The sequence below is a fragment of the Podarcis erhardii genome, assembly GCF_964252035.2.
Source record: "Podarcis erhardii genome assembly, chromosome: 9".
Taxonomy (NCBI): domain Eukaryota; kingdom Metazoa; phylum Chordata; class Lepidosauria; order Squamata; family Lacertidae; genus Podarcis; species Podarcis erhardii.
In genome coordinates this window covers 75,843,345-75,867,846 of record NC_138512.1, presented here as the reverse complement: position 1 = coordinate 75,867,846, position 24,502 = coordinate 75,843,345, and the positions used below count along the sequence as shown (strand labels likewise).

General features: G+C 46.2%; 1 protein-coding gene across 1 annotated transcript in view; it reads left to right on the top strand.

The window, feature by feature from the left end:
* The window catches only part of DNAAF9 (dynein axonemal assembly factor 9), an 81,397-nt gene that overhangs the window by 24,029 nt on the left and 32,866 nt on the right, over positions 1–24,502 (top strand). Inside the window, exons 5-19 of the mRNA XM_081876686.1 lie at positions 802–898; positions 4,564–4,670; positions 5,977–6,054; positions 9,373–9,471; positions 10,705–10,760; positions 11,960–12,095; positions 13,906–13,987; positions 14,393–14,429; positions 14,837–14,924; positions 15,540–15,616; positions 16,920–16,964; positions 19,554–19,599; positions 20,855–20,966; positions 22,311–22,381; positions 23,766–23,816. Coding sequence (XP_081732812.1) covers positions 802–898; positions 4,564–4,670; positions 5,977–6,054; positions 9,373–9,471; positions 10,705–10,760; positions 11,960–12,095; positions 13,906–13,987; positions 14,393–14,429; positions 14,837–14,924; positions 15,540–15,616; positions 16,920–16,964; positions 19,554–19,599; positions 20,855–20,966; positions 22,311–22,381; positions 23,766–23,816 — 1,182 coding nt within the window. The remainder of the gene's footprint in view (positions 1–801; positions 899–4,563; positions 4,671–5,976; positions 6,055–9,372; positions 9,472–10,704; positions 10,761–11,959; positions 12,096–13,905; positions 13,988–14,392; positions 14,430–14,836; positions 14,925–15,539; positions 15,617–16,919; positions 16,965–19,553; positions 19,600–20,854; positions 20,967–22,310; positions 22,382–23,765; positions 23,817–24,502) is intronic.

Genomic DNA, 24,502 nt, shown 5'->3' with positions numbered 1-24,502 from the left:
GTTTCTGAGCTTTCGAGTTGGGGTTGGAGGGAAGAAAACAGAAAAACATGGTTGTGCATGAGAGAAGGTTCTTAAGCCGTGCCTGCAGCTTGGTCTGTTTTCCAGTCTTGAGAAGGTGATAACAGAAGAAGCTTCTTTCAGATTTTACTGCAACAGAATTAGTGCTCTGGACTGAGCTCATAAACTAACGTGCATTTTGCATATGGCTGCCATGGCTTGAGTTGGTCTCTGCTGACTTCAGGGAGAGCCAGTGCAGCACAGTGGTTAGAGTGTAGGACTAGGACCTGGGAGACCAGAGTTCGAATCCTCCCTTGGCCTTGAAGCTCACTGGGTGACCTTGGGCCAGTCGTTGCCTCTCAGCCTAACCTACCTCACAGGGTTGTTGTTGAGATTAAATGAGGAAAGGAAGAATAGTATATGCCACCCTGAGCCCATTGGAGAACAAGGTGGGATATAAAAGCAATGAATATTAATATTTGCATGAGCTTGCAGGCACCGTGTTCACAATGGAACGTGGGTCAGCTTTTCCTTGCACAGTGATTGCTCTTGCTTCACTTTATACAGCGTCATCCCCTGCTGGCTTCTGTGCTTGTTATCAGTGTGAACATGGTCTTTTCAGCCCAAGATGGCCATGCTTAAAATATAGTGTGGATCGACTAAAGATGGCGACTGCTGTGAGCTGAGAGCATTACAGGCAGAATAAGAAAGGCATTGCAACATAGGCATTATTTTCCAGATCGTTGGGCAGTGGTTAGAGTATTGATTTGCAGGGTTTTCTTTCTCCTGGTCTGTTTTTTTTAGTACGAAGATGAAGAGGCTGCGGAGGAATTCAAAATTTCCAGCTTCGTAGACATGGTTCGTGACTGCAGTCGAATCGGCATTCCCTTCAGCTCACAAGGTAGGTTTGAAAAACCTACTCGCACCTTGAACAGCAGTACACGATGTGCCAACTCCACAGTTCTATGCTCCTATAATACTTGTCAGGGTTTCTGGGAGAAGTGAGGAGATGGCAGAGGAGACGGAAAGCGAGTGGGAGGAGGGAGAGAGAGACGAGGAAGAAGATGACGGAATTCGAAGGGAATCTATGAGCCTAAGCAGTGAGTCAGAGGATTCCCAAAAGGGAGCTAGCATGATCAGGCGAAAAGCAGGAGAAGAGAGAAGCTGTGAAAAGTCAGGGAAGGAGGGGAGAAAGCCCAGTGAAGCACAGACGCTGTCAGAGGGGTCTCAGCCGGAACGGAGTAAAGGGGGTGGAGTTGTCAGCCTCTCGGAGGGAGGAGGAACAGGAGAAAACAGAGAGAGGGGGTTGGAGCAAGGTGTTCAGCCGGAAAGGGTAGAGAGTGGAACAGGGGGCAGTATAGAGGACGAAGGAAAGGTCAAAAGCAACGTACGCGCGCCAAGTTCAAACATAGAGGCGCGCGGAAGTGGGGAAAGCTCAGAGGAGGAGCCCGGCCCCAAAGCCAGAAGGAGGGGGCAGGAGGCGGCAGAGGATTCAGCCTCAGGCGAATCCCGGAAAGAGAGAACCCAGGGGGGCAGAAAGACCCTGCGGAAAAGAAAGGAGAGGAAGAGGTGGTCTAGAGCCAGGCTATTAAGTTGGTGTGGAGGAGGGGAGGAGTCAGAGGGGGACTTCGGCGGTCTAACGTGACAGACGTACAGCCACAATGCTGAACTGTGAAAGAAGCAATTATCTTCAATAAACTTTTCCTGTAAGTAAACTGTAACGGAGTAAGGTCTCTCGTGAGCTGGGACCCACCTGGGTGGCTGTGACAATACTTTTAAGTCAGGGAAAGGGGGAAATGAGTAACTGGGGTCCATTATTTATATTAAACATGGTATGTGTAGTTCAACAAACAAAGCTCTCTGTGTGTGCCACATGAGGAGTTCTTCTATGTAACTCCTCCTTTATGTGGGGAAAGAATAGGCACCATTTTTAGAACAGGAAACAAACCTTCCTGTTAATTATGTGAAGCTGGGATATAAAGCCAAAGCACAGTCTTGATTTTGTTTTGCTGGAAATAACCAGCAAACAGGCTGATGCAAGAAAGCTGCAACACGCATCTTGCTTGTAGTTCCATTAAAGAAATAACTATGAACAGAGAGGAGTATATTTATAGTTGTATCAACTGTGGGTTTCCCCAGCAACGGGCTTCCCCTGGTGACCATCCTAGCTATGGGGCTGAGCCACTGAGCCGGCTCCAATTCCTCGCTCCCATTTTTCAAAGCTAGGCATTCCACTGGTCTCAACGAAAGGCTTTTTGGCACCCTTGAGGGAAGACAGCTGCTTTTTGTAATGGTGCAGGGAGCATTTGAGCAAATGCCTGGAATACAGTGGTGGTGCTGGATGTTGTTCGTTTTTCTTTTCAGTAGGGATTTGTTCAGTGATTTTTCTCTCTCGATGACTCGTATGCTGTACCAGTTGTGGGATAGGCTCCTCTTTGGACTTTGAGAAATACCTGTGAAGTTCACGGGAAATGTGCAGTTAAAAAAAGAAGTTACAGGGAAAAAGTATTAGGAATCATCAGCTTCAGAATTAAGCATCTTCTAGTTGAGTTGGCCTTAGACTGCAGACTTAAATTACTGAAGTTACATTGGCACTCAGTGGTCTTTCAGACGGTGATGAAACCCAAGAGGCAAATGATGCCCTGCTTTTCCAGGTTAAATAGAAGGGGAATGGAAACTTGGCTGCTGGACTCCTGACTGGAACTGAGCTGGTCTCAACTGGCAAAGGCATCACAGTCCAGAACATGCACAAACTTAGCAATGCCTCCTTGCTGAGGACCTGGCAACGCGATGGAGCTGCGTTCTGTGCAGATGTGTCACAATGTAGGAGAGGGTCTGTGTTTTAAATGGGGAGACTTCCAAGTAATTTTTAATGTGGCAGCCATAAGGAAGAACTATGGCGTCATGCCTCAACAGCAAAGAAACTACAAAGGTAGTCCACAATAAACAATTGCTGCAGTATTCTAGATTTAAAAGCGTTCTTTATTGGAAATGAAATATGCACGTAAGCAAAAATGAATAAATAAGCCCAAATCTTGTTTTCTGCCACATTTTTCTAATCTCGTAGGAAGCTGCTTTCTACTGAGTCACAGTATAGTGGTCAATATAGCAAGGTATTGTCTACACCAGGGGTGGGGTGCTTGGCCAACCTTTTGGGAGCCATATCTGAGTGGTGACCACACACATCAGCGGGTTCCATACACAAACGTCACCCTCTCTTTATCCTCCACCCAAGCAAGTTACCGTATTTTTCGCCCTATAGGACGCACTTTTTCCCCTCCAAAAATGAAGGGGAAATGTGTGTGCGTCCTATGGGGCGAATGCAGGCTTGTGCACCGACCCCTCTCTCTCTCCCGGCTTCAGAAAGCTATCCGCAAGCCTTGCAAGCCCGGCGGGAGGTCCCGCGGGCTCGCAAGGCTTGCAGGCAGCAGCCTGCAGCCCACAAGCTCGGGAGACAGCGAGTAGGCACAGCGCCGCCACCCCGCTATTCCCGGACCTGGTCTGGAGGCTGGCGGGGGGGGGGGAGCAAGCTTGCTTCTCCCCATCGCCAGCCCCACAAGCTCGGGGGACAGTGGGGCAAGCCGCTGCCCCACGGAGGCTAGAGAGGCTGTCCCTGAAGGCAGAAGAGGGAGACGGAGCGCTCCGTCTCCCTCTTCTAGTTTGGGGATGGCTGCGCAAACCTGGGGGGGGGGGAAATAAATGTTTTTCCCTTTATTTCCCCCCCAAAAAACTAGGTGCGTCCTATGGGCCGGTGCGTCCTATAGGGCGAAAAATACGGTAGATGCATGATCACAGTTGAAGGCTGCATTCCAGACGGGCATTTGAGGAGGGTGTGGGAGAGAAGGATGTTGACCAAGGGCTGGGCAGAAAGGCCTTGGGATGTGTCATTGCTTTTGTCCCCCTCGTCCTGAGGTTCCCAGCCTCTGGTTTTCACTGACCAGCAGCAGCTCTTCATAGTCTTGGCTGAGGGTCCTTTGCAAACTTTCATAGAGATACCAGGGATTGGAATTGAGATCTTCTGCATGCAGAGCAGCTGCTCTGCCGGAGATCTAGGGCGCTTCTCCAAGGGAGAACATTGCCTGGTGCATTATTGCATTTACTTCCACATCCTCTTTGTTGCCAAGAGGCATCCTGTGTGTCAGCTTCATGCTTCCACACACACTCACATCCTAATCCCATGATCTTTTGAATATATTGATTCAGCAAAATGGAAAACGTTAGGGTTTCCCCATGTACAAATGCTTCACCCTGTTGAAAGGTTGCATATATTTATTTTCATCTTTAAAGTGCTTAACTTGGTTGCATGGGGACCCTGTGGTGCAGTGGGTCAGTGGGTCTGGCTGTTAACGGGGGCAGCTCTGTGATTCTAGGAGTACATCTTCGTTTACATTAGAGCATATGGCAGCCTAAAATCTTTATATAATAACCAACAGAACCGCATCAGCAAGGGAACCCTCTCTAGATAAGCAGAACCATTGCATTAATATACATGGACAGTGCTGCAGTTGCATAACAAAAGCTGAGGAATTGCACACCCACCCAAATAAAATTGCTTTGTTTCTTCAGGACATCTGCAGATATTTGACATGTTCATTGTTGAAAAGTGGCCGATCGTGCAGGCCTTTGCCCTGGAAGGAATCGGCGGCGATGGCTTCTTCACAATGAAATATGAGGTAAGAGGCTGGAGGGAGGTTTCCTAGCTGAACAACAAGCCCATCACGAGTCCCCCTAAGCCAGGACTTTTCTCCCTGCTGTGGTTCATTGGAGGCGTTGGAAAGATTGTGACTGGGGAAGAGTTATTTCATCATCATTGTATTCCAGAGCACCCCAGACCTCTTCATTTTATTATGGAGTCCCTAGTTTCTGGCTCCACACTTCCACAGCATCTTCCTGTTCCTGTGTTAATGTATATATTATTTTGCTTTGTATAAGCCAAAAGCACGGGCTAGGAATCTTGTGTTGCTATGTCTTGAGTATGCCACCGTTTTCAGGAGTGTCTGCTGAACAATTTTTGCAACATCTGTCTTGGAAACCCCTGTGTTATGCTCTCCTTTTCCCAAACCAAGCAACTGAGAAAAACCCTAGTAAAAAAAATTAGCTTTTATTGTTACGCTTCCAGATTGCACAGTTAAACTTTCATCTCTGTTGCGAGCTGCCGGGGCTGTTGTCTGCCGTGGCCTCAAAGGGAACCTATCCGTGTAATAGTTATTTTACAGAAACTGCCGGGTGCTGAGTGGCACAACGGCGCTTCACGTTCATGGCACTATTCACCAGCCATAATGGCATATTGTGAACGTTCCCAGCTGAATGGAGTCTCTGTGAATGGGGATTGTGTCGTACGGGGCAACTTCTTTCCAAACGGAAAGGAAACCAAGCGCCTTCTCCTTAAGCACTTTTGGTGACTGCTGTGTGTTCTTACTGCCCCTTTCAATCATCCTAGCCTTGTTGCCTGCTTAGCCTTGGGAAGAACTGTAACGCTTGAGCTGCCTTCCCCAACCCGGCGCCCTCCAGATGTTTGGAACTATAATTCCCCATTCCCAACCCAGCTGTTGAGGAAGGCAGTGTTTGAGAATAGAAGGCCTCGTTCCTGTATACCTGAAGGAGCATCTCCACCCCCATCGTTCAGCCCGGACACTGAGATCCAGCGCCAAGGGCCTTCTGGCGGTTCCCTCATTGCAAGAAGTGAGGTTACAGGGAACTAGACAGAGGGCCTTCTCGGTAGTGGCAACCACCCTGTGGAACACCCTCCCTTCAGATGTGAAGGAAATAAGCAGCTATCCTATCTTTAAAAGACATCTGAAGGCAGCTCTGTTTGGGGAAGTTTTTAATATTTAATGCTGTACTGTTTTTAACATTTGATTGGGAGCCGCCCAGAGTGGCTGGGGAAACTCAGCCATATGGGCGGGGTATAAATAATAAATTATTATTATTAAAAGCACGGAATGTGCAAACCCCTTTCAGAACTCTCTCTCTTTGCAGCTGATGGATGTCAGCGTGGACCTGTGGAAAACTTACAGCAAGATCGATCCTGTTTCTCTGGAGAGTTTACTTTACGAGGTAATGTGTCAGACTTTTCTTCCCCTCCACCGCCACCCCTGAGGCAAATTTGACAGAGAATAAGCCCATGGTTTAGTTATTTAGATGTATGGTTGCATGGATGCTGGTATTCTGATGGTTCATCATGCTGTGGTTTATTCGGTTTCCCTTTTAACATGTTTAGAACTAAAATGACTTTCTACAGGAAATGGCTTTTGTGTGAACCTTCAGAGAAGCCCAGGGTGCCCTGGCACATGCCGTGTCAACTGACCCCACCCTACAGAGTTCCACAAACTAGCCAGGCCCGTTGGGTATCAGTGTAAACTCAAGAGTACACACTGCATCATACCTGACACTCACCTGTTACACACATGGCTGGGGAAGATCGGCGGTAGTAGGCAAGCTCTCTCTTGAGAAACTGTGTCCCCCTTGCGGATGATTTTGGTAAGATGCCAAACTTCCGTGGTTCTGAGAAATGCTCAGTCATTTCTGCATCCCATAAAATGATGTTGGGTCGGTTCAGATGTCATGAAAAACCATAGTTCTTTCTCCCCCCCCCCCCCATGATTGCAGTGAGTTTAGAGCTTTGTGCTTCTCCCGTTCTGTTTCTTCACATCTGTTTTTATTAGCCTCGGTTTAGGGTTATTTCTGAACCAGTGTTCAAAACTCCCATTGTTCTAGCTCAGGGGTCAGCAACCTTTTTCAGCTGAGGGCCGGTCCATCATCCCTCAGACCTTGTGGGGGACCGGACAATATTTTGGAAAGAAAAAAAAAAAGAATGAATTCCTATGCCCCACAAATAACCCAGAGATGCATTTTAAATAAAAACACACATTCTACTTATGTAAAAACACCAGGCAGGCCCCACAAATAACCCAGAGATCCATTTTAAATAAAAGGACACATTCTACTCATGTAAAAACACACTGATTCCTGGACTGTCCGTGGGCCGGATTTAGAAGGCGATTGGGCCGCATCCGGCCCCTAGTTTGCCTACCTGTGTTCTAGGCGCATTTTGCAACATGGAATTTCATTAGCGCGAGCAGTTTCTTAGCTCTGGGCGCAGGACCGCATCCAAGATTTCAGATTAAAACTGCAGAGTGGAAGGAAACGAGGACCTTTTTCTGCCTCCCCACTTCCAGCTACTCTCTGAAGACTGGAGAAGAGACCCTCTTAAGAATATTAGGGGGGTGGGCAGGGGAAGGACTAGACCATGTGGAAAAACGTACATAATATTTTAGCTGCGGTTCATTCATTTTCAGCTCTGTATTCTCGTTAATCAAAAAGTGCGCCTGCACATTCCGTTGTTGCGCCCATAACCTCGGTTTAAGGTGCCATTCAGCTCCTCGCTTTCATATCTCAGTTTCTTACACTGTTCGGAACCCCACACTGTGGTTTGTTGAAAGAAGCCATCTTAGTAATACATGGTTTTAAATTGGCTTGTTTCAAACGAGTTTGTCATGTTCAGATACAGAGGGGGAAAGCTTCTCATCTCCTCATGACCGCACTGGGGAAGATTGGGGAGAGGAGGAGCAATTGAGCTTAAGGCCACCCGTTATCTCATTCCCGTTAGGATCAAACGCGTTTTATTGCGATATCTGAATTGGCTCATTGTGTATGTACCCTGTGGCTTTGGCCTCATTAGTCCCAGACAGCATGGGCAAAGGCCACTAGGAATGCCTTGTGTACAGAACTTTTTGGAATGAATGAGATCCTGTGCAAAACCACAGAGGGAGACGTCACCAGTGATCTGTTTTCTTGCTTTCAAATCTTGCTGATTGTGTGACTAAGCCTTTCTACCTCTCTCCCACTTGCCACAATGACCTTTGCATAAGCTCAGAGCATTCAGGGTGTGCATAGGAGCTGCATTGCTGTTTTTTCTCCTTCAGTTCCACACATGCAGTGATCCTTGCGCTTTTCTTAAAATGACTTCTGCGAACCCAGAGGCCTGCCTGAACCCTTTTGCCTTCTCATTCCGCTGCCTTAACAGTTTGGGCAGTTTTGCGTGTGAAAGAGTGGCTGTTCTTAAAGAAGGTTAAAAATGGACCTTGGCTGACACACAGTGGCCATTGGTTGTGTTGCCTCCTCCTCTTTAAAGAACAAAAGCACTCTTTGCACAGAGCTGTGTGGGCATCTTTATAGGCGCACACATACCATTGCCATTCAAAATGTCACACTGCAAAAGTCACAGGTGTGTTAGTCATAAGATACAGAGTTCTCATGCTGAAGCCCATAACGATTTTGCACAAACTCAAATGTATAGTGGTACCTCAGGTTAAGTACTTAATTCGTTCTGGAGGTCTGTTCTTAACCTGAAACTGTTCTTAACCTGAGGCACCACTTTAGTTAATGGGGCCTCCCACTGCCGCTGTGCCGCAATCGCACAATTTCTGTTCTTATCCTGAAGCAAAGTTCTTAACCCGAGGTACTATTTATGTGTTAGCGGAGTCTGTAACCTGAAGTGTCTGTAACCCGAGGTACCACTGTACTTGAATTCTTTAAAAAACAAAAGCTACAGTTATTGGCCTTCCCAACCCTGTAGCCTGCCCTGCCTTTTAATTTTTGCAAAACCTTCATGTTCTGGCTGAACAGTGCTCTTCATCTGACTTTCCATCTGTTCATATATTTTATTTTATTTTATTTTAAATAGGAAGGCGAGAGCCCCTTTCAGGAAGTCATTTACACCTAATCTGATTTGCTGTCCTTTTTGTTTTGTTTTGTTTTCCTGTGTGGTGGTTGAGGGGAATCAGAGAGTTGTAGATTTGGAAGGGACCCTGAGGGTCATCTAGTCCAGCCCCCTGCAATGCAGGAATCTCAGCTAGATCAAACATGACATAATAGAATCAGAGAACTATATAGTTTGAAGGTGAGGAATGTTGGTTTTCTGTTAAAGGGAAAATACTAGGTATAATATAAGGATGCCTAAGATCCAGGTTTGGGGCAAGTACTCTTTGCTAAGAGAACCCTACTTGAGATTTAAAATTACAAAACATGCAGTGTGGAAATATAGGCTGTTAGACCTTTAACATATTCCTATTTCAGTTCCTTCCAAAGTTCCCCTCTTCCCTTACTGTAGAAAGTAAGCTATATGTTTGGTAAGTTAAAAAAAGGTTTACTTACAAATTCTTCAAAGATCATATCCATGTGCTTTTCCATACAGCAGTTAGAAGACATAGGCAGTGAAACTTATGTTCAAAATTGGTGAATGTTTCTAAATTATTTGTATAGAAACACTACCCCCTGCTCTGTTTAATTGGATTTTTGTATGCCGCAGACTCGGTCACAGATGCAAAGTAAGCTCCTTTAATGAACTGATGGCGGATGTCTTTCTCTCCTCAGGATTTGATGACTTTTGAACATCAGTGGACCAATTTCTTTGCCAATTTTGACACCGAAATCCCTTCCATCCTGGAGCTGTCAGAGTCACAGGCAGGAGAGGTATGTATTTCGTTATGCGAAAGGGGAGACTCACTTTTTCGGAAATCCATTTTTTGGGGGGGAGGAGGAGGGGTGCCTTTTTGCCATTGCCACTCTTCAACAATTGAGACAAAGAAATCCTTGCTGATCTACAGCAAGTCGCCCAGAGATCTACCAGTGGACTGTAGGTCTAACTTTCTGCCCACCTCCGAATTATAGCACACACATAGTATTTAACAAGTCTTGGCAGGGAAGGGATTTAGCTATCATGCCCCACTGGGAAGGGAATCGTTTATGGGAGTTATTATGTTGGCCTGCCTCTAAATCTTACAAGTTCCATTGATTGCAGCTAAAAGGTTTTTGATCTCTAATTTGAAAAAAAAAAAAAACCCATACACTAAAATGCAAACTATGTGGGGAAAATTTGGGGAGGGGGTTGTTAAAAAAAATCACATTGCTTAAAATAACATGGGCAAGAACAATATGACTCTCTTATGCAAGGGTTAGCAAACTTTTTCAGCAGGGGGCCAGTCCACTGTCCCTCAGACCTTGTGGGGGGCCAGACTATATTTTTTTTTGGGGGGGGGACAACAAATTCCTATGTCCCACAAATAACCCAGAGATGCATTTTAGAGAAAAACACACATTCTACTCATGTAAAAACATGCTGATTCCTGGACCGTCGGCAGGCTGGATTTAGAAGGCGATTGGGCCACATCCGGCCCCCGGGCCTTAGGTTGCTTACCCATGCTCTTATGCATCCAAGGCATCACTGGTGCCTTGTGAACACGTTGATGCTTGTCTTGGGGGGTTGGAATTAACCAGCAGGTGTACATAAGGTCATGGCTAAAGTAGCACAGCAGTTGATTGAGAGGCTAGAATTTGATTCTCACAATGAGCAAACTTTCATCCAGGTTCCAAAAGAAAGTACATTTTTAGGTATAGAGGGGTGTAAAACCCTTGTACATTAATTAGTTGGCTGATGAGTTATGAACCAGGCAGTAAATTACCCAAATGTTACTCCAGCAATTGCCATAATGTTTCTGCCACTAATTATGTGCGTGAGGTTGTCATTATATTTTGGGTGGTGTAAATGCCATGAGCGTTCATTGAATAAGAAAGGTGAGAAATAAATTTCAAGAAATTATATGCCCCATGCACAGTCTGAAATAGTTTGTAATGCACCACTAGACATTTCTGTTGTTGCTTGCATGTGTCAATTATTTCTAATAGTCAATATATTTTCTTCCATAGCCATTCCGAAGTTACTTCAGCCATGGGATGATTTCCAGCCATATCACGGACAACAGGTACTCTTACCGACAGGTTCTTGAGCAAATGCAGTCCAGCATAATGCATTTCATAAAAGCACAGCATGTAAAAGAGTGTTTGCATCTCTAAAACCAAAAGCACTCTGCTATAACTGTGATTATGTATTTTCCCCATTAAGCTGTTGACAGTCATCTTAGTTTCGACAATAGCCAAAGCCAGAGTAACCATTAGCTTGTTGGGGAGTCTTTATTTATGTGGCTTATCTGTCTAGCTGGCAAACATTCCAGAGTATAACTGCTGATACAACCAACATACCTAGTCAATTGCTTCTGCAAATAAGCCTCTACTATAGGAACTTAGGTATGCATACCTGACTTCCAGCAGCTCTCTAAGTTCTTAAGGAACACAAGAAACTGCCTTTCCCCCAGTCATAAAAATCATAGAATTGTAGAGTTGGGACCCCAGGGGTCATCTAGTCCAACCCCTGCGGTGCAGGAAAAGTCGAATCATTGGTCCATCCAGCTCAGGATCATCTGCTCTAACTGTTAACCATTCCCCAGAATTTCAGACAAGGGGTCTCTCCCAACCCTGCCTGGAGAAACCCAGTGCAAAGCAGATATCCTATGGCCCTTCCCCAAATAGCAGGTGATATGAAAAAGCTGAGGTTTTCCATATCGTTTGCTACCTGAATCTTTTAACTAGAGATTCCCGTGTTTGAATCTGGCATCTTCTTTCATGCAAAGGAAATGCTCTACCACAAGCTATACTCTCTCCCTTGTTTGAGCTGTGTGTACTTTGCACTTAATACAGTGGTGCCCCGCAAGACGAATGCCTCGCAAGACGAAAAACTCGCTAGACGAAAGAGTTTTCCGTCTTTTGAGGTGCTTCGCAAGACGAATTTCCCTATGGGCTTGCTTCACAAGACGAAACTTCTTGCGAGTTTTTTCCCTCCCCCCCCTTTTTCTAAGCCGCTAATAGCCGCTAAACCGCTAATAGCGCTAATCCGCTAAGCCGCTAATAGCCGTGCTTCACAAGACGAAAAAACCGCAAGACGAAGAGACTCGCGGAACGGATTAATTTCGTCTTGCAAGGCACCACTGTAAAAATAAAAACTGTAAACTCTGCACCAGGAAAAGCTGATTCCTGGAACTGGAATAAATGGTGCAAGTGAAGCATTTCATTATTTTCCAAATGTGAGTTGGTGGTGATGGCTGTTTTTGTGTGTGTGTGTGATTAGCCCCAGCAGGCAGCCATTTGTCCTGTTTGGCACCCATTCCTCAAAAGAGAACCTGAACTCGGGCAACTTCAATTTCCCTTCTGAGGGGCACCTGCTTCGCAACACGGGCCTTGGCGGAAGCACTGCCAAGCACATGGTAAGCATCACCTGGTGAGGTTTTGATAGGCACCTGTTAAAATAGCCCTGCAATAATGCTACCTGTCAACAGTTCTCTAACCCAAGAGCTACGGGGTCTTCCAAACTGCTGGGTACTTTCTTTACATGCAGATATATTCTGCAATGTACCATTGGCACAAGGGACACGGGTGGTGCTATGGGTTAAACCACAGAGCCTAGGGCTTGCCAATCAGAAGGTTGGCGGTTCGAATCCCCCCGACGGGGTGAGCTCCCGTTGCTCAGTCCCTGCTCCTGCCAACCTAGCAGTTCGAAAGCACATCAAAGTGCAAGTAGATAAATAGGTACCACTCCAGCGGGAAGGTAAACTGTGTTTCTGTGCGCTGCTCTGGTTTGCCAGAAGCAGCTTAGTCATGCTGGCCACATGACCCAGAAGCTGTACGCCGGCTCCCTCGGCCGATAAAGCGAGATGAGCGCCACAACCCCAGAGTCGTCCGCGACTGGATCTAATGGTCAGGGGTCCCTTTACCTTTACCTTACCTTTGGTACAACAGTGAATCAGCGGAGGGTTTGTACAGGGCTGTCCACACATCCTCCCGCATTATTCATTGTTCTGTGACACTTCCCCAGTTTCACTGCATCATTGCCAATGAGAGGGCAGCTCTGGCACTGGAGCATGACAAAAGTGGAACATTTGCGGTATGATAAGTTAACAGAATTGCAGTAGGAAGTTTTGGGGTGTGCGGTGATGAAGCAATATGACCACCTTGAGACCTTCGCAGGCACAAACAGTATCGCAAGAGGGGTTGGTGTGTCCCTGAGATGCTTTTGAAGTAGCAACAGGCCCTAAATGGCAAACACGGGCCTTGCATAACACTGGTCTTGAAAGACCTACACAGGCTCCCAGTATGTTTCTGAGCACAATTCAAAGTGTTGGTGCTGACCTTTAAAGCCCTAAACGGCCTCGGTCCTGTATACCTGAAGGAGCCTCTCCACCTCCATCGTTCTGCCTGGACACTGAAGTCCAGCGCCGAGGGCCTTCTGGTGGTTCCCTCACTGCAAGAAGCAAAGCTACAGGGAACCAGGCAGAGGGCCAACCGACCAACAGGGGATACAGAAGTCTGGTATACCTGAACGAGTATACCTGAGGGAGCATCTCCACCCCCATTGTTCTGCCCGGATGCTGAGGTGCAGTGCTGAGGCCTTCTGGCGGTTCCCTCACTGTGAGAAGTGAGGTTACAGGGAACCAGGCACAGGGCCTTCTCGGTAGTGGCACCCGCCCTGTGAAACGCCCTCCCATCAGATGTCAAAGAGATAAACAACTACCTGACATTTAGAAAACATCTGAAGGCAGCGCTGTTCAGGGAAGTTTTTAATGTGTGACATTTTGATGTATCTTTGATCTTTGTTGGAAGCCGCCCAGAGTGGCCAGGGAAACCCAACCAGATGGGCGGGGTCTAAAATAATAATAATAATAATAATAATAATAATAATAATAATAATAGTAGTAGTAGTAGTAATAATAATAATAATAATAATAATAATAATAATAATAATTGCATTGGAGCTTGGATCCTTACCCTTTAGGGAGCAGTTACTTACAGTTCAATCACTGTTCATAGCAGTTCTTGGGGCACAGAGCATATAACCCCCTTTCCTTTCCTGATGCCCTGCAGAAGTTGTTGGACTCCAACTTTCATCGTTCATGCTGTCTGGGGCTGGTGGGAGTTGTGCTTCAGATGCCAAACTGCGTCAGGTTAGAGAAGGCTAGGGTATGCACTACCCTTATTTCTTGTCACCCACCTGTGTGTTTTGTGTTTGCTGGCGACCAGGTTGTGCAGTGTGTCTCGCCAAAGGGACCTCTGGCTTGCTCCAGGACCTACTTCTTTGGAGCGACTCACACACCTTACCTTGGTAAGTTCAGTTTTGGCTGCTCTTTCTGTGCATGCCTCAGCGTGCCTGTCCTTGTCTGTACACGGACACCCTGCTAGCCTTTGTAATTCCTGGGACTTAGGGTGGGTTGCAGTCCATACAAATGCACACACACATTTCCAAATTAAAATCAGAAGAAATGGGTTGAAACATGAATGGAAGAGAACAGATAAAATTTAAGGAGTCACTATTCCAAGAGTCATCCTTCCTCTATTTGGTGCGCTCTGGATGTGTTAAGTATTCTTAACACATGTTTATGTTGTGTTTATTTTGCGTTTTTGATGTCCTATTGCATTATCGTTATTTATTGTTTGCAATTCATGTGAATGAAAAGCAGCTCATAAATCTAACAAATCAAAAATAACGTGTCCCTTTGGCTCATAACAGGCAATGACAATGAGATGGAAAAGAAAGCCGAACAAGTGTAAGTTGGTTTTTAGTTTTTTCCATTTATGCTGCTCTCTCGCCTGTTTCAAACGTTATTGGCTCGTCAGTTTAATACAGTTAGAATGTGCACCAATTTCTGTTGCTCGTGTTGCATCAACAAAGCCTTTTCGGCTTTTTTCACTTTCCTAGCCAGTGGGTTTGTTCTACAACTAACATTCTGACGCTTCTAGCTTTCAGTGTGACTCCGTTCAGCTACTTCGTGATTCTAAACTCTTATCACTGCTGTAAGCTGTTATTTTAATCTTTCGTGAAACTTACGTAATGTGGCCCTGTTGTATTTAAAGTATTCAGCTTTGCGTTAGGTTAGGAGCCTGTGTCTCAGTTGAAATACCCATTGAGTGTCGTAATTTGCACTGCATTTCCTTTTTCCTTTTTATTTTCTAGCAAGCTGCTCTCTCAAATCTATGCTGCCGCCGTAGAGGCTGTCCTGGCTGGTATAGACTCCTATTCAAGAACATCCAATACCAGCAAGGTACTGATGCTTCTTCCTATACCGGAAACCGACCCTTCCCCCTTTCCTCTAACTTCCTCCAGAGGTTTTTAAAGAGGTTGTTGGGCATGCTGGAGGCAGCACCCCGACAACCTTGGAATAAGTTTGGAAGAAAGGAAGAAAGGATGCTTGCTTTCCCACCGCCTGGTAAGAAGTGGTGGGAGAATGAGACCCTTTTTCTTACTGGTGAGTGAAAGAAAAAAGACACTCATGACCCCAGCCACCGCAGAGTGGATAAGGGGAAATTGAAAGTAGTATGGCAGGGCCTTCTTCTCAAGTTCCCCTAAAACCCAGTGGCATCATTGGGGCTAGTTATCTTCGGTTTTCCTTGCTCTCAAATAGCTGCATTGTGTGACTTTTTCATATTCCCCCCCTTATTATCTATATTATTTGTGGTGATTAGCTGTTAATGCATGTACTGCTTTATACCAAAACAGGCATCTCAGTTTTATTTTATTTTAAGGTGTAAGGTGGGATTGTGGACCTGTTTGAAAGTCCTCTGGGTCTTGGATCCCAAGGGAACGCTCCTCTTTCCCGCTGCTTTTCACAACTTCTTGGTCAGAGATGGTTTGATGTCGCTTTCTCTGTCTTTTGCAGGCAAAGGAAGTAGCCGAGCAAACATTCTTCAGTATCCTCGATGCCTTTGAACTGGCTTACTTTAAAACTCCATTGCGGTAAGCGGAATTTTCTTGAGATTAATTAATTAATATTTTTTTGAAAAAAGCAAAAGGCGTTTCTCATTGTCCGGGGACACCAAGACAGATGCTCCCCCTAGGTCTGGTTGTTGAAAGGCATGGAGAGGCTGCAGACTGCGCGACTGAGAGGGTGTCTTGTCTGAGGCAACAGCTGGCTCTGCCTGCTCCTCCTCCAAGCTATACCCCTGGGTATAGGGCGATTAATAATAATAATAATAATAATAATAAACTTCAGAGGTGGCTTTGGTGATCCTGTTCTTTGCTGGCCTTGGGTGGGCGAAGAGTTGGGGCGTGTAGCAAACTGCCCTGTGATTCTCGGATGAAGAGTGGTAAATAAATGTATTAAATAGCAACAATAAATAAGTTTTGGGAAATCTTTGCATTCACAAAAATCAGCATTGTTTACTTATTTCATAAGGTTGGCACACTTGATTTGTACAGACGGACGCCAGTGTGGTGTAGTGGTTAACAGCAGTAGTCTTGTAATCTGGGGAACCGGGTTCACGTCTCCGCTCCTCCACATGCAGCTGCTGGGTGACCTTGGGCCAGTCACACTTCTTTGAAGTCTCTCAGCCCCACTCACCTCACAGAGTGTTTGTTGTGGGGCAGGAAGGGAAAGGAGAATGTGAGCCGCTTTGAGACTCCTTAAAAAGGGAGTGAAAGGCGGGATATCAAATCCAAACTCTTCTTCTTCTTCTTGCAAACCACCTTGAGACTGTTGCTTTTTTACAAAAAACAAAACGATAAAATTCTCAGTAAAAACAGTTAAGAACAACCATTGGAAGCCCTCTGAAGCAAGTCAGCATTGAACTAGAAATAGATTAAAGCACATATCAACACTCTGAGCCTCGGGTAGGCTTGTCTTAACGAAACTGTTTTTCTCAGTTCTCAGAGTATCTTTTAAATCTGGGTATTCGTAAGAGATGGATGTATTCCTATTATAAGATTATGAAGTAGCCTTTTAAAAATATTTAAACTGCTTTGAGTTTATATGGTGCTGTATTCAACAGACGCCTGTGTTTACAAGCAGAATATGCCACACAATCCTATTATAAGTGTGCATTTCGCAGGAATAAATATGTAGCTGGAACTTTTGGGGAAGGGTTTTGGTAGAATCTGGAGCAGAGAGGTGACCTTAGGAGGGTAGTTTCACAAGCCTGGCAGTGTGTAAAATGCGGTTTGCCCTTCAAGCTGCACCAATGTCACTCGTTTGAGTACAAGCCTTTGTAAAATAAATAAATAAATGATATTCTCTTGATTTCCCCGCTTTTCTCCTTTACAGCGCCAGAATAAATTTTCAGATTCAAGCTGTGAACAACCATGGAAGGTCAGTTCCTTTATGCTTCACTTTCAGAAGGCTGCGTGTCTTTTTGAACCGACAGCTTAATAGAGAACAGAGTTTGCCTTTAGTCTAACCAAGCGAAGCAGAACAAATAAAGCGCTTGGTGCCGTGATACCTGTGGTTGCCAGACGAATAGCATGGGTATTCTTCAAACCACTTAGTCATCTAGAAATAAACAATGGAAAAATGGAAGCTTGCATAGAAATATCCTTGCTTCGCAGCGGCGTAGCATGGGTTGTCAGCACCCGGGGCAAGGCAAGTAATTTGCGCCCCCTAACCCGGGGCAAGGCAAGTAATTTGCGCCCCCTAACCCGTGGATTTGCACCCCCTAACCCTAACCCCCAGATGTTGCGCCCGGTGCGGCCGGGCCCCCCCCCGCACCCCCACGCTACGCCACTGTTGCTTCGTGGCGTCAGTCTTGACTGAATGTTCACACCTTGAGATTATAGTCATATTGTAGTGGTTTAAATGTGCTGTCTACAATTTCTGGAGGACTTTGGGTGGGTCACAGTGTAACTTGAATGGCTGAATTCATTCATTCAGTCAGTCATATCTTGGTTGAGTCTCTTGCACACGTCTGCAGCTCCTTTGCTTTCCCCCCATAAGCTGCAGTTAATTCAGGAAGTTCCTAATTAGCCATGGTTTCCTATTTCACCTGCTTTGAAGCAAGCCAGCATGCTAAACCAAAAATCAAACGGGTTCAGTATCCTGTTTTGTTCTGTAGATGATAACCGTTGCTTCCCAGTTCTGATGAAGCAGGAAACGGGTTAATTGGAGGCTTTCTTAATTGATTTACAGCATGTATGAAGAGAGAAGCAAAGCATCTCTGCGCTCGAACAAAATGTCCCTACATTCCTTGGCTTAATCATGGTCTGAACAGGGCAAATATGTATTTACCTGCAGCGTTTCATCTTCAGCATTAAAACATTTGTAAAAATGTATGGGTGGAAATGGCAAAAAACCCAACTTATTTTATTTATTTTTATTTCATAAAATATATATACTGCTTGATTGTAAAAGCAAACAAACCTTAAAACAGTTTACGTTACGTTTGTTAATATGGAGTTGAGCAGCAGAATATTAAATTGTCTCAAAGGGCTCCATAAACAGCAAAAAGGTGAGCAGTGATTGAGCCAGGTGGGCCTTCCTTGGGTCATGATAAGATTTTGAACTCTGTGCTTGGTGATTTACTGCTGGAGTCTCTAGGGCAGCCTTTCTCAACCTGTGGGTCCCCAGATGTTGTTGAACTACAACTCCCATCACCCCTAGCTAGCAAGGCCAGAGCTCAGGGATGTTGTGGTTCTGGACTGTCAGGGGTTAAACACTCCAGGAGTGTTCTTATTGACTGGGTGCACTGCCCACATGATTCTTGCTTTGATCTGTGCTTTTATGGGGGCTGAGCTCTCTGGGGAGAGCAGTTCTGTCTGGGAATGCTGGCAAGGTCGTTTCGTTTTTGTTAAGAGGCAGAGAGCTGCGAACATGCAGCTAGACTCTGCAGGTTTTTCTTTTCTGTTTTGATTTCTACTAAATAAAGAGTTTTTGGATGAGAAGAACCGGTGTCGAGTTGCGTTAAGGACACCACGTCGACACAGACAAGCCATCTGCTGCCGCTTGTGTACCCGGCAACTGGGGAGAGTGGAAGCGTGTGGGCACCACTGGAAGTTTGTCGGTGTGGCAATAAATCAAATTTATTGCAGGGCTGCTGCAGTGGACTCAGTGGGTCATTTGCTATACGACCCAACAAACTTTCACAAGGGATGATGGGAGTTGTAGTCCAACAATATCTGGGGACCCACAGGTTGAGAACTCTGCTCTATTTTTTTTTTTTTATAAATATTTATTAAAGTTTTTAAATATAAATGCACAAATAATAAACAGTCTTACTTCTATCACAGACATAATTTCATCACTTCTTTGGACTTCCTCACGTCTCCCGCTCCCATTTACATCGTTAAAAGTTTTTTCCAAACAAATTATCAACTTGTTTACAATCTCATGTCCACTCATTCAAACTCTGCTCTAGGGCCAGTTTTGACTGCATATGATGCTACTCAGATGTCTCTGGGAACACACTCGGCAGATAAAATTCCTTCTGCTGCTTCTTCTTAGTAATGTCCAGAGAGGTCTACAAGCTGTGGCTCATTTTTTGAGCTCCTGCAATCATGAAATTGCTTCCAAGGAGCAGCAATACTTATAGATGGACAGAGGTTGGCTCAGGTGATCCTATGAATCCATTCTCTCAATGCATTTTTAAAAATGTTCCTCATTTGCTGGCAACTCCTGCAGCCAACTGGTGCCAAATGTATTGCTCTGCTTTCCTTTGGACCACATCAGCGAGGCTGAGAGAGAGAGAGAGGACCTCCATCCACACTGCCCAGGCTCGTGCTCCAGATTGGTCGCTTTGGTGCTGCTGATGCAATGGTTTTGCTTCACCTTGGAAGGCACACTCCATTGCCTCTCAAGACAGATGGACGCCAGCAACAAAAAATTGCCTTGTTGGCTTTCTCGATTTTTGCTGGTAGGGCAGTTTCAAGCTGCAATGGAAGTTTTCTAACAGTGTGTTTATCCTTCCAGAATTATTCCGCTGGATAATGAGGACAGCCTCTACTTAGTGAAAACAGTGAGTCGAATTTAAAGTTTGCTGCTTCCTAGATGTTCATGTCCTTTTACTAAAATGCCTTGAGAGGTATTGGCAAGTTTAGGAAGGCTGAGGAGATTCTCCGGCCTCCTGCCTGAGCCACATTGTGCACAGGGGCTCATATCTGGCAGAGGTGCAGAGGAGGTGCTATGTACCCCAAGGAGCCTCAAGGCTGGGAGCCAAAGGCAGCCCTCCAGGCTTCTCTCTCTGTCCCTCGGGACTCCCCCCCCCAGCCACATCCTTCACTGGCCTTGCTTCCACCCTAGTTCTTGCCTAGTGGGAATGTGTCTCTTAATACTTGCCTGCATGGAGGACAGAGAGATAGGTGAGTCTGCAGAAACCACATCGTCACACAAGAAGAGGTGGCAGGATGAGGCCAGTGTTTCATCTGGTCCCACGTCCTGTTCTCATGGTGGCCAATGGGAAGCCCAAGGCCTGAGTGCAAGAGCAGTCTTGCCTCCTGGGCTTTCCAGCAACTGTTACTGCTTCTGACAGGTAAAGGTAAAGGGACCCCTGACCATTGGGTCCAGTCGTGGCCGACTCTGGGGTTGCGGCGCTCATCTCGCTTTATTGCCCGAGGGAGCCAGCGTACAGCTTCCAGGTCATGTGGCCAGCATGACTAAGCCGCTTCTGGTGAACCAGAGCAGCGCACGGAAACGCCGTTTACCTTTCCGCCGGAGTGGTACTTATTTATCTACTTGCACTTTGACGTGCTTTCGAACTGCTAGGTTGGCAGGAGCAGGGACTGAGCAATGGGAGCTCACCCCATCGCGCGGATTCGAACTGCTGACCTTCTGATCAGCAAGTCCTAAGCTCTGTGGTTTAACCCACATCGCCACCCATGTCCCTCTTCTGACAGGTAGAATATAGCTATTCTGGCTAGTAGCCGCTTAACCTCTATGAATTTGTCTAATTTTTTGGAGCTATCCAAGTTGGTCGCCTTCACTGCCTCCAGACTAGCCTACGGTACCAAGATAAAATTAACATTCTTTTCTTTTCCCACTTATGCCTTTGGCCTCAGCACTGACATGTGGCCCTCAGAAGGTTGTGTTTGGAAGGGAATCTGGCCCCCGGGCTGAAAAAGTTCCCCATCCAGCTGTTCCGTAGAATTCCTTTAGTCACAAAAATATGAGCTCTTATTTTAGCTGGGGACTGTGATGGATAAAAGTGGGAGTATTGACCCAAGCTCTTTTTTGCTAATCCTTCTCTCCCCACCCGCCTCCTTGGTTTGCTGCAGGTGTCCATGACAGTCTATGACATTCCTGACTTGCTTGGCGGAAGGGGCTGTCTTGGGTCGGTGATCTTCTCAGAATCATTCCTGGCGTCACAAATTCTTGTGAAAGAAAAAGGTATTTTGTCACCCAAGAAAACCTTCAGTGGGAAAAGCTCTTTCAAATGCAACGTCAAACTACGTGTGGAATGGCTTTTGGTTCACGTGTAACACCAAGCCAGCTTGGACACTGTGTGATCAATCCTTGGCCTTGCAGACTCCTCCTACCCCCTATTATTTTCCTCTTGCGTACTTGGATTGCCTCTCTTTCACAATAAACTACGGCTTGCTGTTACACCTATAGTTTGACCGTTCTGGTATAGAGGGCAAGCACAAACTATAGGTTGCCTGTTTGGGTGTAACAGCAACCTATAGTTTGCCAGAAGAGAGTGGACATGAGAGGGCAGATTAAGCAGAATGGGCATCACATGACCCCCAAGGCTCTTCCATTCATTGGCTGATGACTTAGCATTTCATGCAAACCAACCCAATGAGTAAATGCTAAAGTCTTATCAAGCACACACTAGCAAATGGCTCAGCTTCACTGTGAGGTCTGCATATTATTTATCTGGGGAGGCATTTGCCTTCACAAGCCTGTCCACACCAAGCTAGTTTCTTGAACTTATCATGGCACAAAGCTAGAACACGTGATAAATTATTTCACCTTTAGGAACCTTCCACTTACGGGTACATGGGCCAGGAGGGACATCTGGTAGACATCTGCCTTGCATGCAAAAAGCCCCAGTTCAGTCCCCAGCATCTCCAGGTATGACTAGGGAAGTCTCCTTGTTTGAAATCGTTCTGCAGTCATTGTACACCAGCCTTTCCCAGCCTGGCTCTCTCCAGATGTTTTGGACCACGAATCTGCCCCAGCCAGCATCACAAAACATCTGGAGAATGTCAGGTTGGTGAAGGCTGGTGCAGACAGTACTGAGCTGAATGGATTGTTGATCCGATCGCTTCCTTTGCTCCCAGCGGACCTAAGATCTCTGTCTTGGCAACCTATCTGATTTTTCAGAGTTCGTTGGAGGCAACATCTACAAACTGTCCCCTTCCTGTTACAGTCAAACTGTGGTTGTCAAATGTAATCCATTCTGGAAGACCGTTCGACTTCCAAAACATTTGACAACCGAGGCGCGGCTTCTGATTGGTTGCAAGAGCTTCCTGCACTCAAGCGGAAACTGCGTCAGATGTTCAGGTTCCGAAAAACATTTGTAAACTCGCATTTACTTCCAGGTTTTCGGCATTTGGGAGCCAAAACGTTTGAAAGCGGAGCCGTTTGAGAACCGAGGTTTGACTGTACATGGCTCAGGAAATGAATCCCTCCAATGAAACAGCCCCATTGAGCCACAGGCATGCAGGATGTTAAATCTCCAGAAGCTCAGGAGCTACACTACTTATGCTTCTCTTTGTTTTCCTGCAGATGGCAGCATTAGCACAGAAACCAGCTACGTCATTCTCACTGCAGCTATCCCGAGATCTGTTTCTTGGCTGGTAGGTATGACTTCATTCCCTTAAAATCCCCCCCCCTTTTTTTTTTCTTTTAGTGATATCATTGCGGAACTTTTTCTTAGTAGTGTGCTGAAAGCAAGGAAAACTACTCTGCTGAGCTTGTTCCAAGTGCAACTGTGAAATTGTGCTTGAAATGGACTCTGTACTTGGCGAGCTTACTCTGTGATACTGGGAGGTGAAAAGCTGATTAAATAGGAACGAGGACCGAATCGTGTTAACTTTTCCTACGTGCACATTCAGCCAAAGTGCTTTTGTCCAGTAGGAAATGAAACGTAGAGGGGATTCCAAGATAGGAGGAGACTTTGGTGTGAAGCGTGAGAATCACGCAAATGAAGAGACGCTCTGTGGTGTCGCACATAGAGAGATGGACTAGGACAGGTGTAGGCAAACTTGGCCCTCCAGATGTTTTGGGGACTACAATTCCCATCATCCCTGACCACTGCTCCTGTTAGCTAGGGATCATGGGAGTTGTAGTCCCAAAACAACTACAGGGCTGAGTTTGGCTATGCATGGACTACGACCCAGGAGAGACTCAGCCTTGAGAATCACAAGGTAACAACACTTTGGAGGTCCCGTGCCTCAAGGAGGTTAGATTGGTTTCAACTAGGGCCAGGGACTTTTCAGCACTGGCCCCAACGTGGTGGAACACTCTGTCACAAGAGACTAGGGCCCTGCGGGACTTGACATCTTTCCGCAGGGCCTGCAAGACCGAGCTGTTCCGCCTGGCCTTTGGTTTGGACTCGGTCTGACCCAAACTCTTATGTTGCCCTCCCCTTATGGTCTTGATTTATTGGCTACTTTAAAATGAGGCTGCATTTTAAATTGCATTTTAATCTGTATTTTAAATTGGTTCCCCCCCCCTTTCCCCCCTATTATGTTTTTACTGTGATTTTATTGGTGTTAGCTGCCCTGAGCCTGGCTCTGGCCGGGGAGGGCGGGGTATAAATAAAATTTTTGCCCAGTCACTGTCTTTCAGCTTAAGCCCAACACCCGAGTAAAACTGTCATATGGCACTGCGGCTGAAGACCATTTTATGCTTGCTCCATAAAACTGGGGACACGGATGATTGCCATAGTTGAGCCCATGGGGTCCAAAGGGATAGCTCAGTTGATGGAGCATGCGGCTGTTGATCTCAGGGTCATGGACTCAAGCCCCACGTTGGGTGAAAGATTCCAGCACGGCAGGCGGTTGGACTAGATTCCTCTCATGGTCCCTTCCAGCTGTACAGTTCTGTCGTTCTAAGTTGCGCACCTCGAAAGAGTTCAGGCGGCACAAGCTGCAAGAGTTCCCCTGCAGTTATATTACAGGATTTCCAGTTGGCGAAGGAAATGCACTGAGCTGAAGCAATTGTTGGCTTTGTTTATAGGTTGAAGATAACGAAGTGAAACTGTCAGAGAAGGCCCAGCAAATCCTGAAGGTTTGTAATGCAACTTGGCCGGCTGATGAAGCCTGAGGTCATGTCAGTGTGTGAGTGTGTCTGGGTCTAACACTTTGCTGGCGGAGGTTCCCAAGAATATTAAGCTTTGTGTTATATTGTCCGTTTCTGTCTAGTGCTTGTCCCCTTCCTCCCCAGCACTTGTTTTGCAGATTTAGCTATTTAGATGTGGTTTGCATGCACAATGAGAAGGCTAAAAGCAACTTTTCTGAGCCCGCCCTCGAAAGAAATGAGGCTAAGGAGCCATCGAGGGTGCAGTCCTCTGCCATGCATCCAGTTTAGATGAGGGGGCATTCAGTCCACTATTATGCACACGCAGTCCTGCTTGATGGAGACGGAAGACAGCCCTGGCTTCAGGATGTCCCCTTTGTCTAAAACTCGACACTCCTCCCTCCAGGTGACCCACACCTCCTAAGGGGAGGCTTGCAATCATTCTGAGAACCACTGGGGCAGGGATAGGGAATCTGTGGTCTTGCAGATCTTGCCCATCCAACGTGGCTGAGGGTAATGGAAGACCAAGAGAAGACCAAGGGCCACTGGTCGCCCATTCCTCCTGTCGGGTACAGTCAGAAAAGACAAGAGGTTTTGCCATTGGTTCAATGATGGCTCATAGATCAGTGGTAGAGCATGTGCTTTCCATAGCGATGTGAAAGATCACATAGCAACTG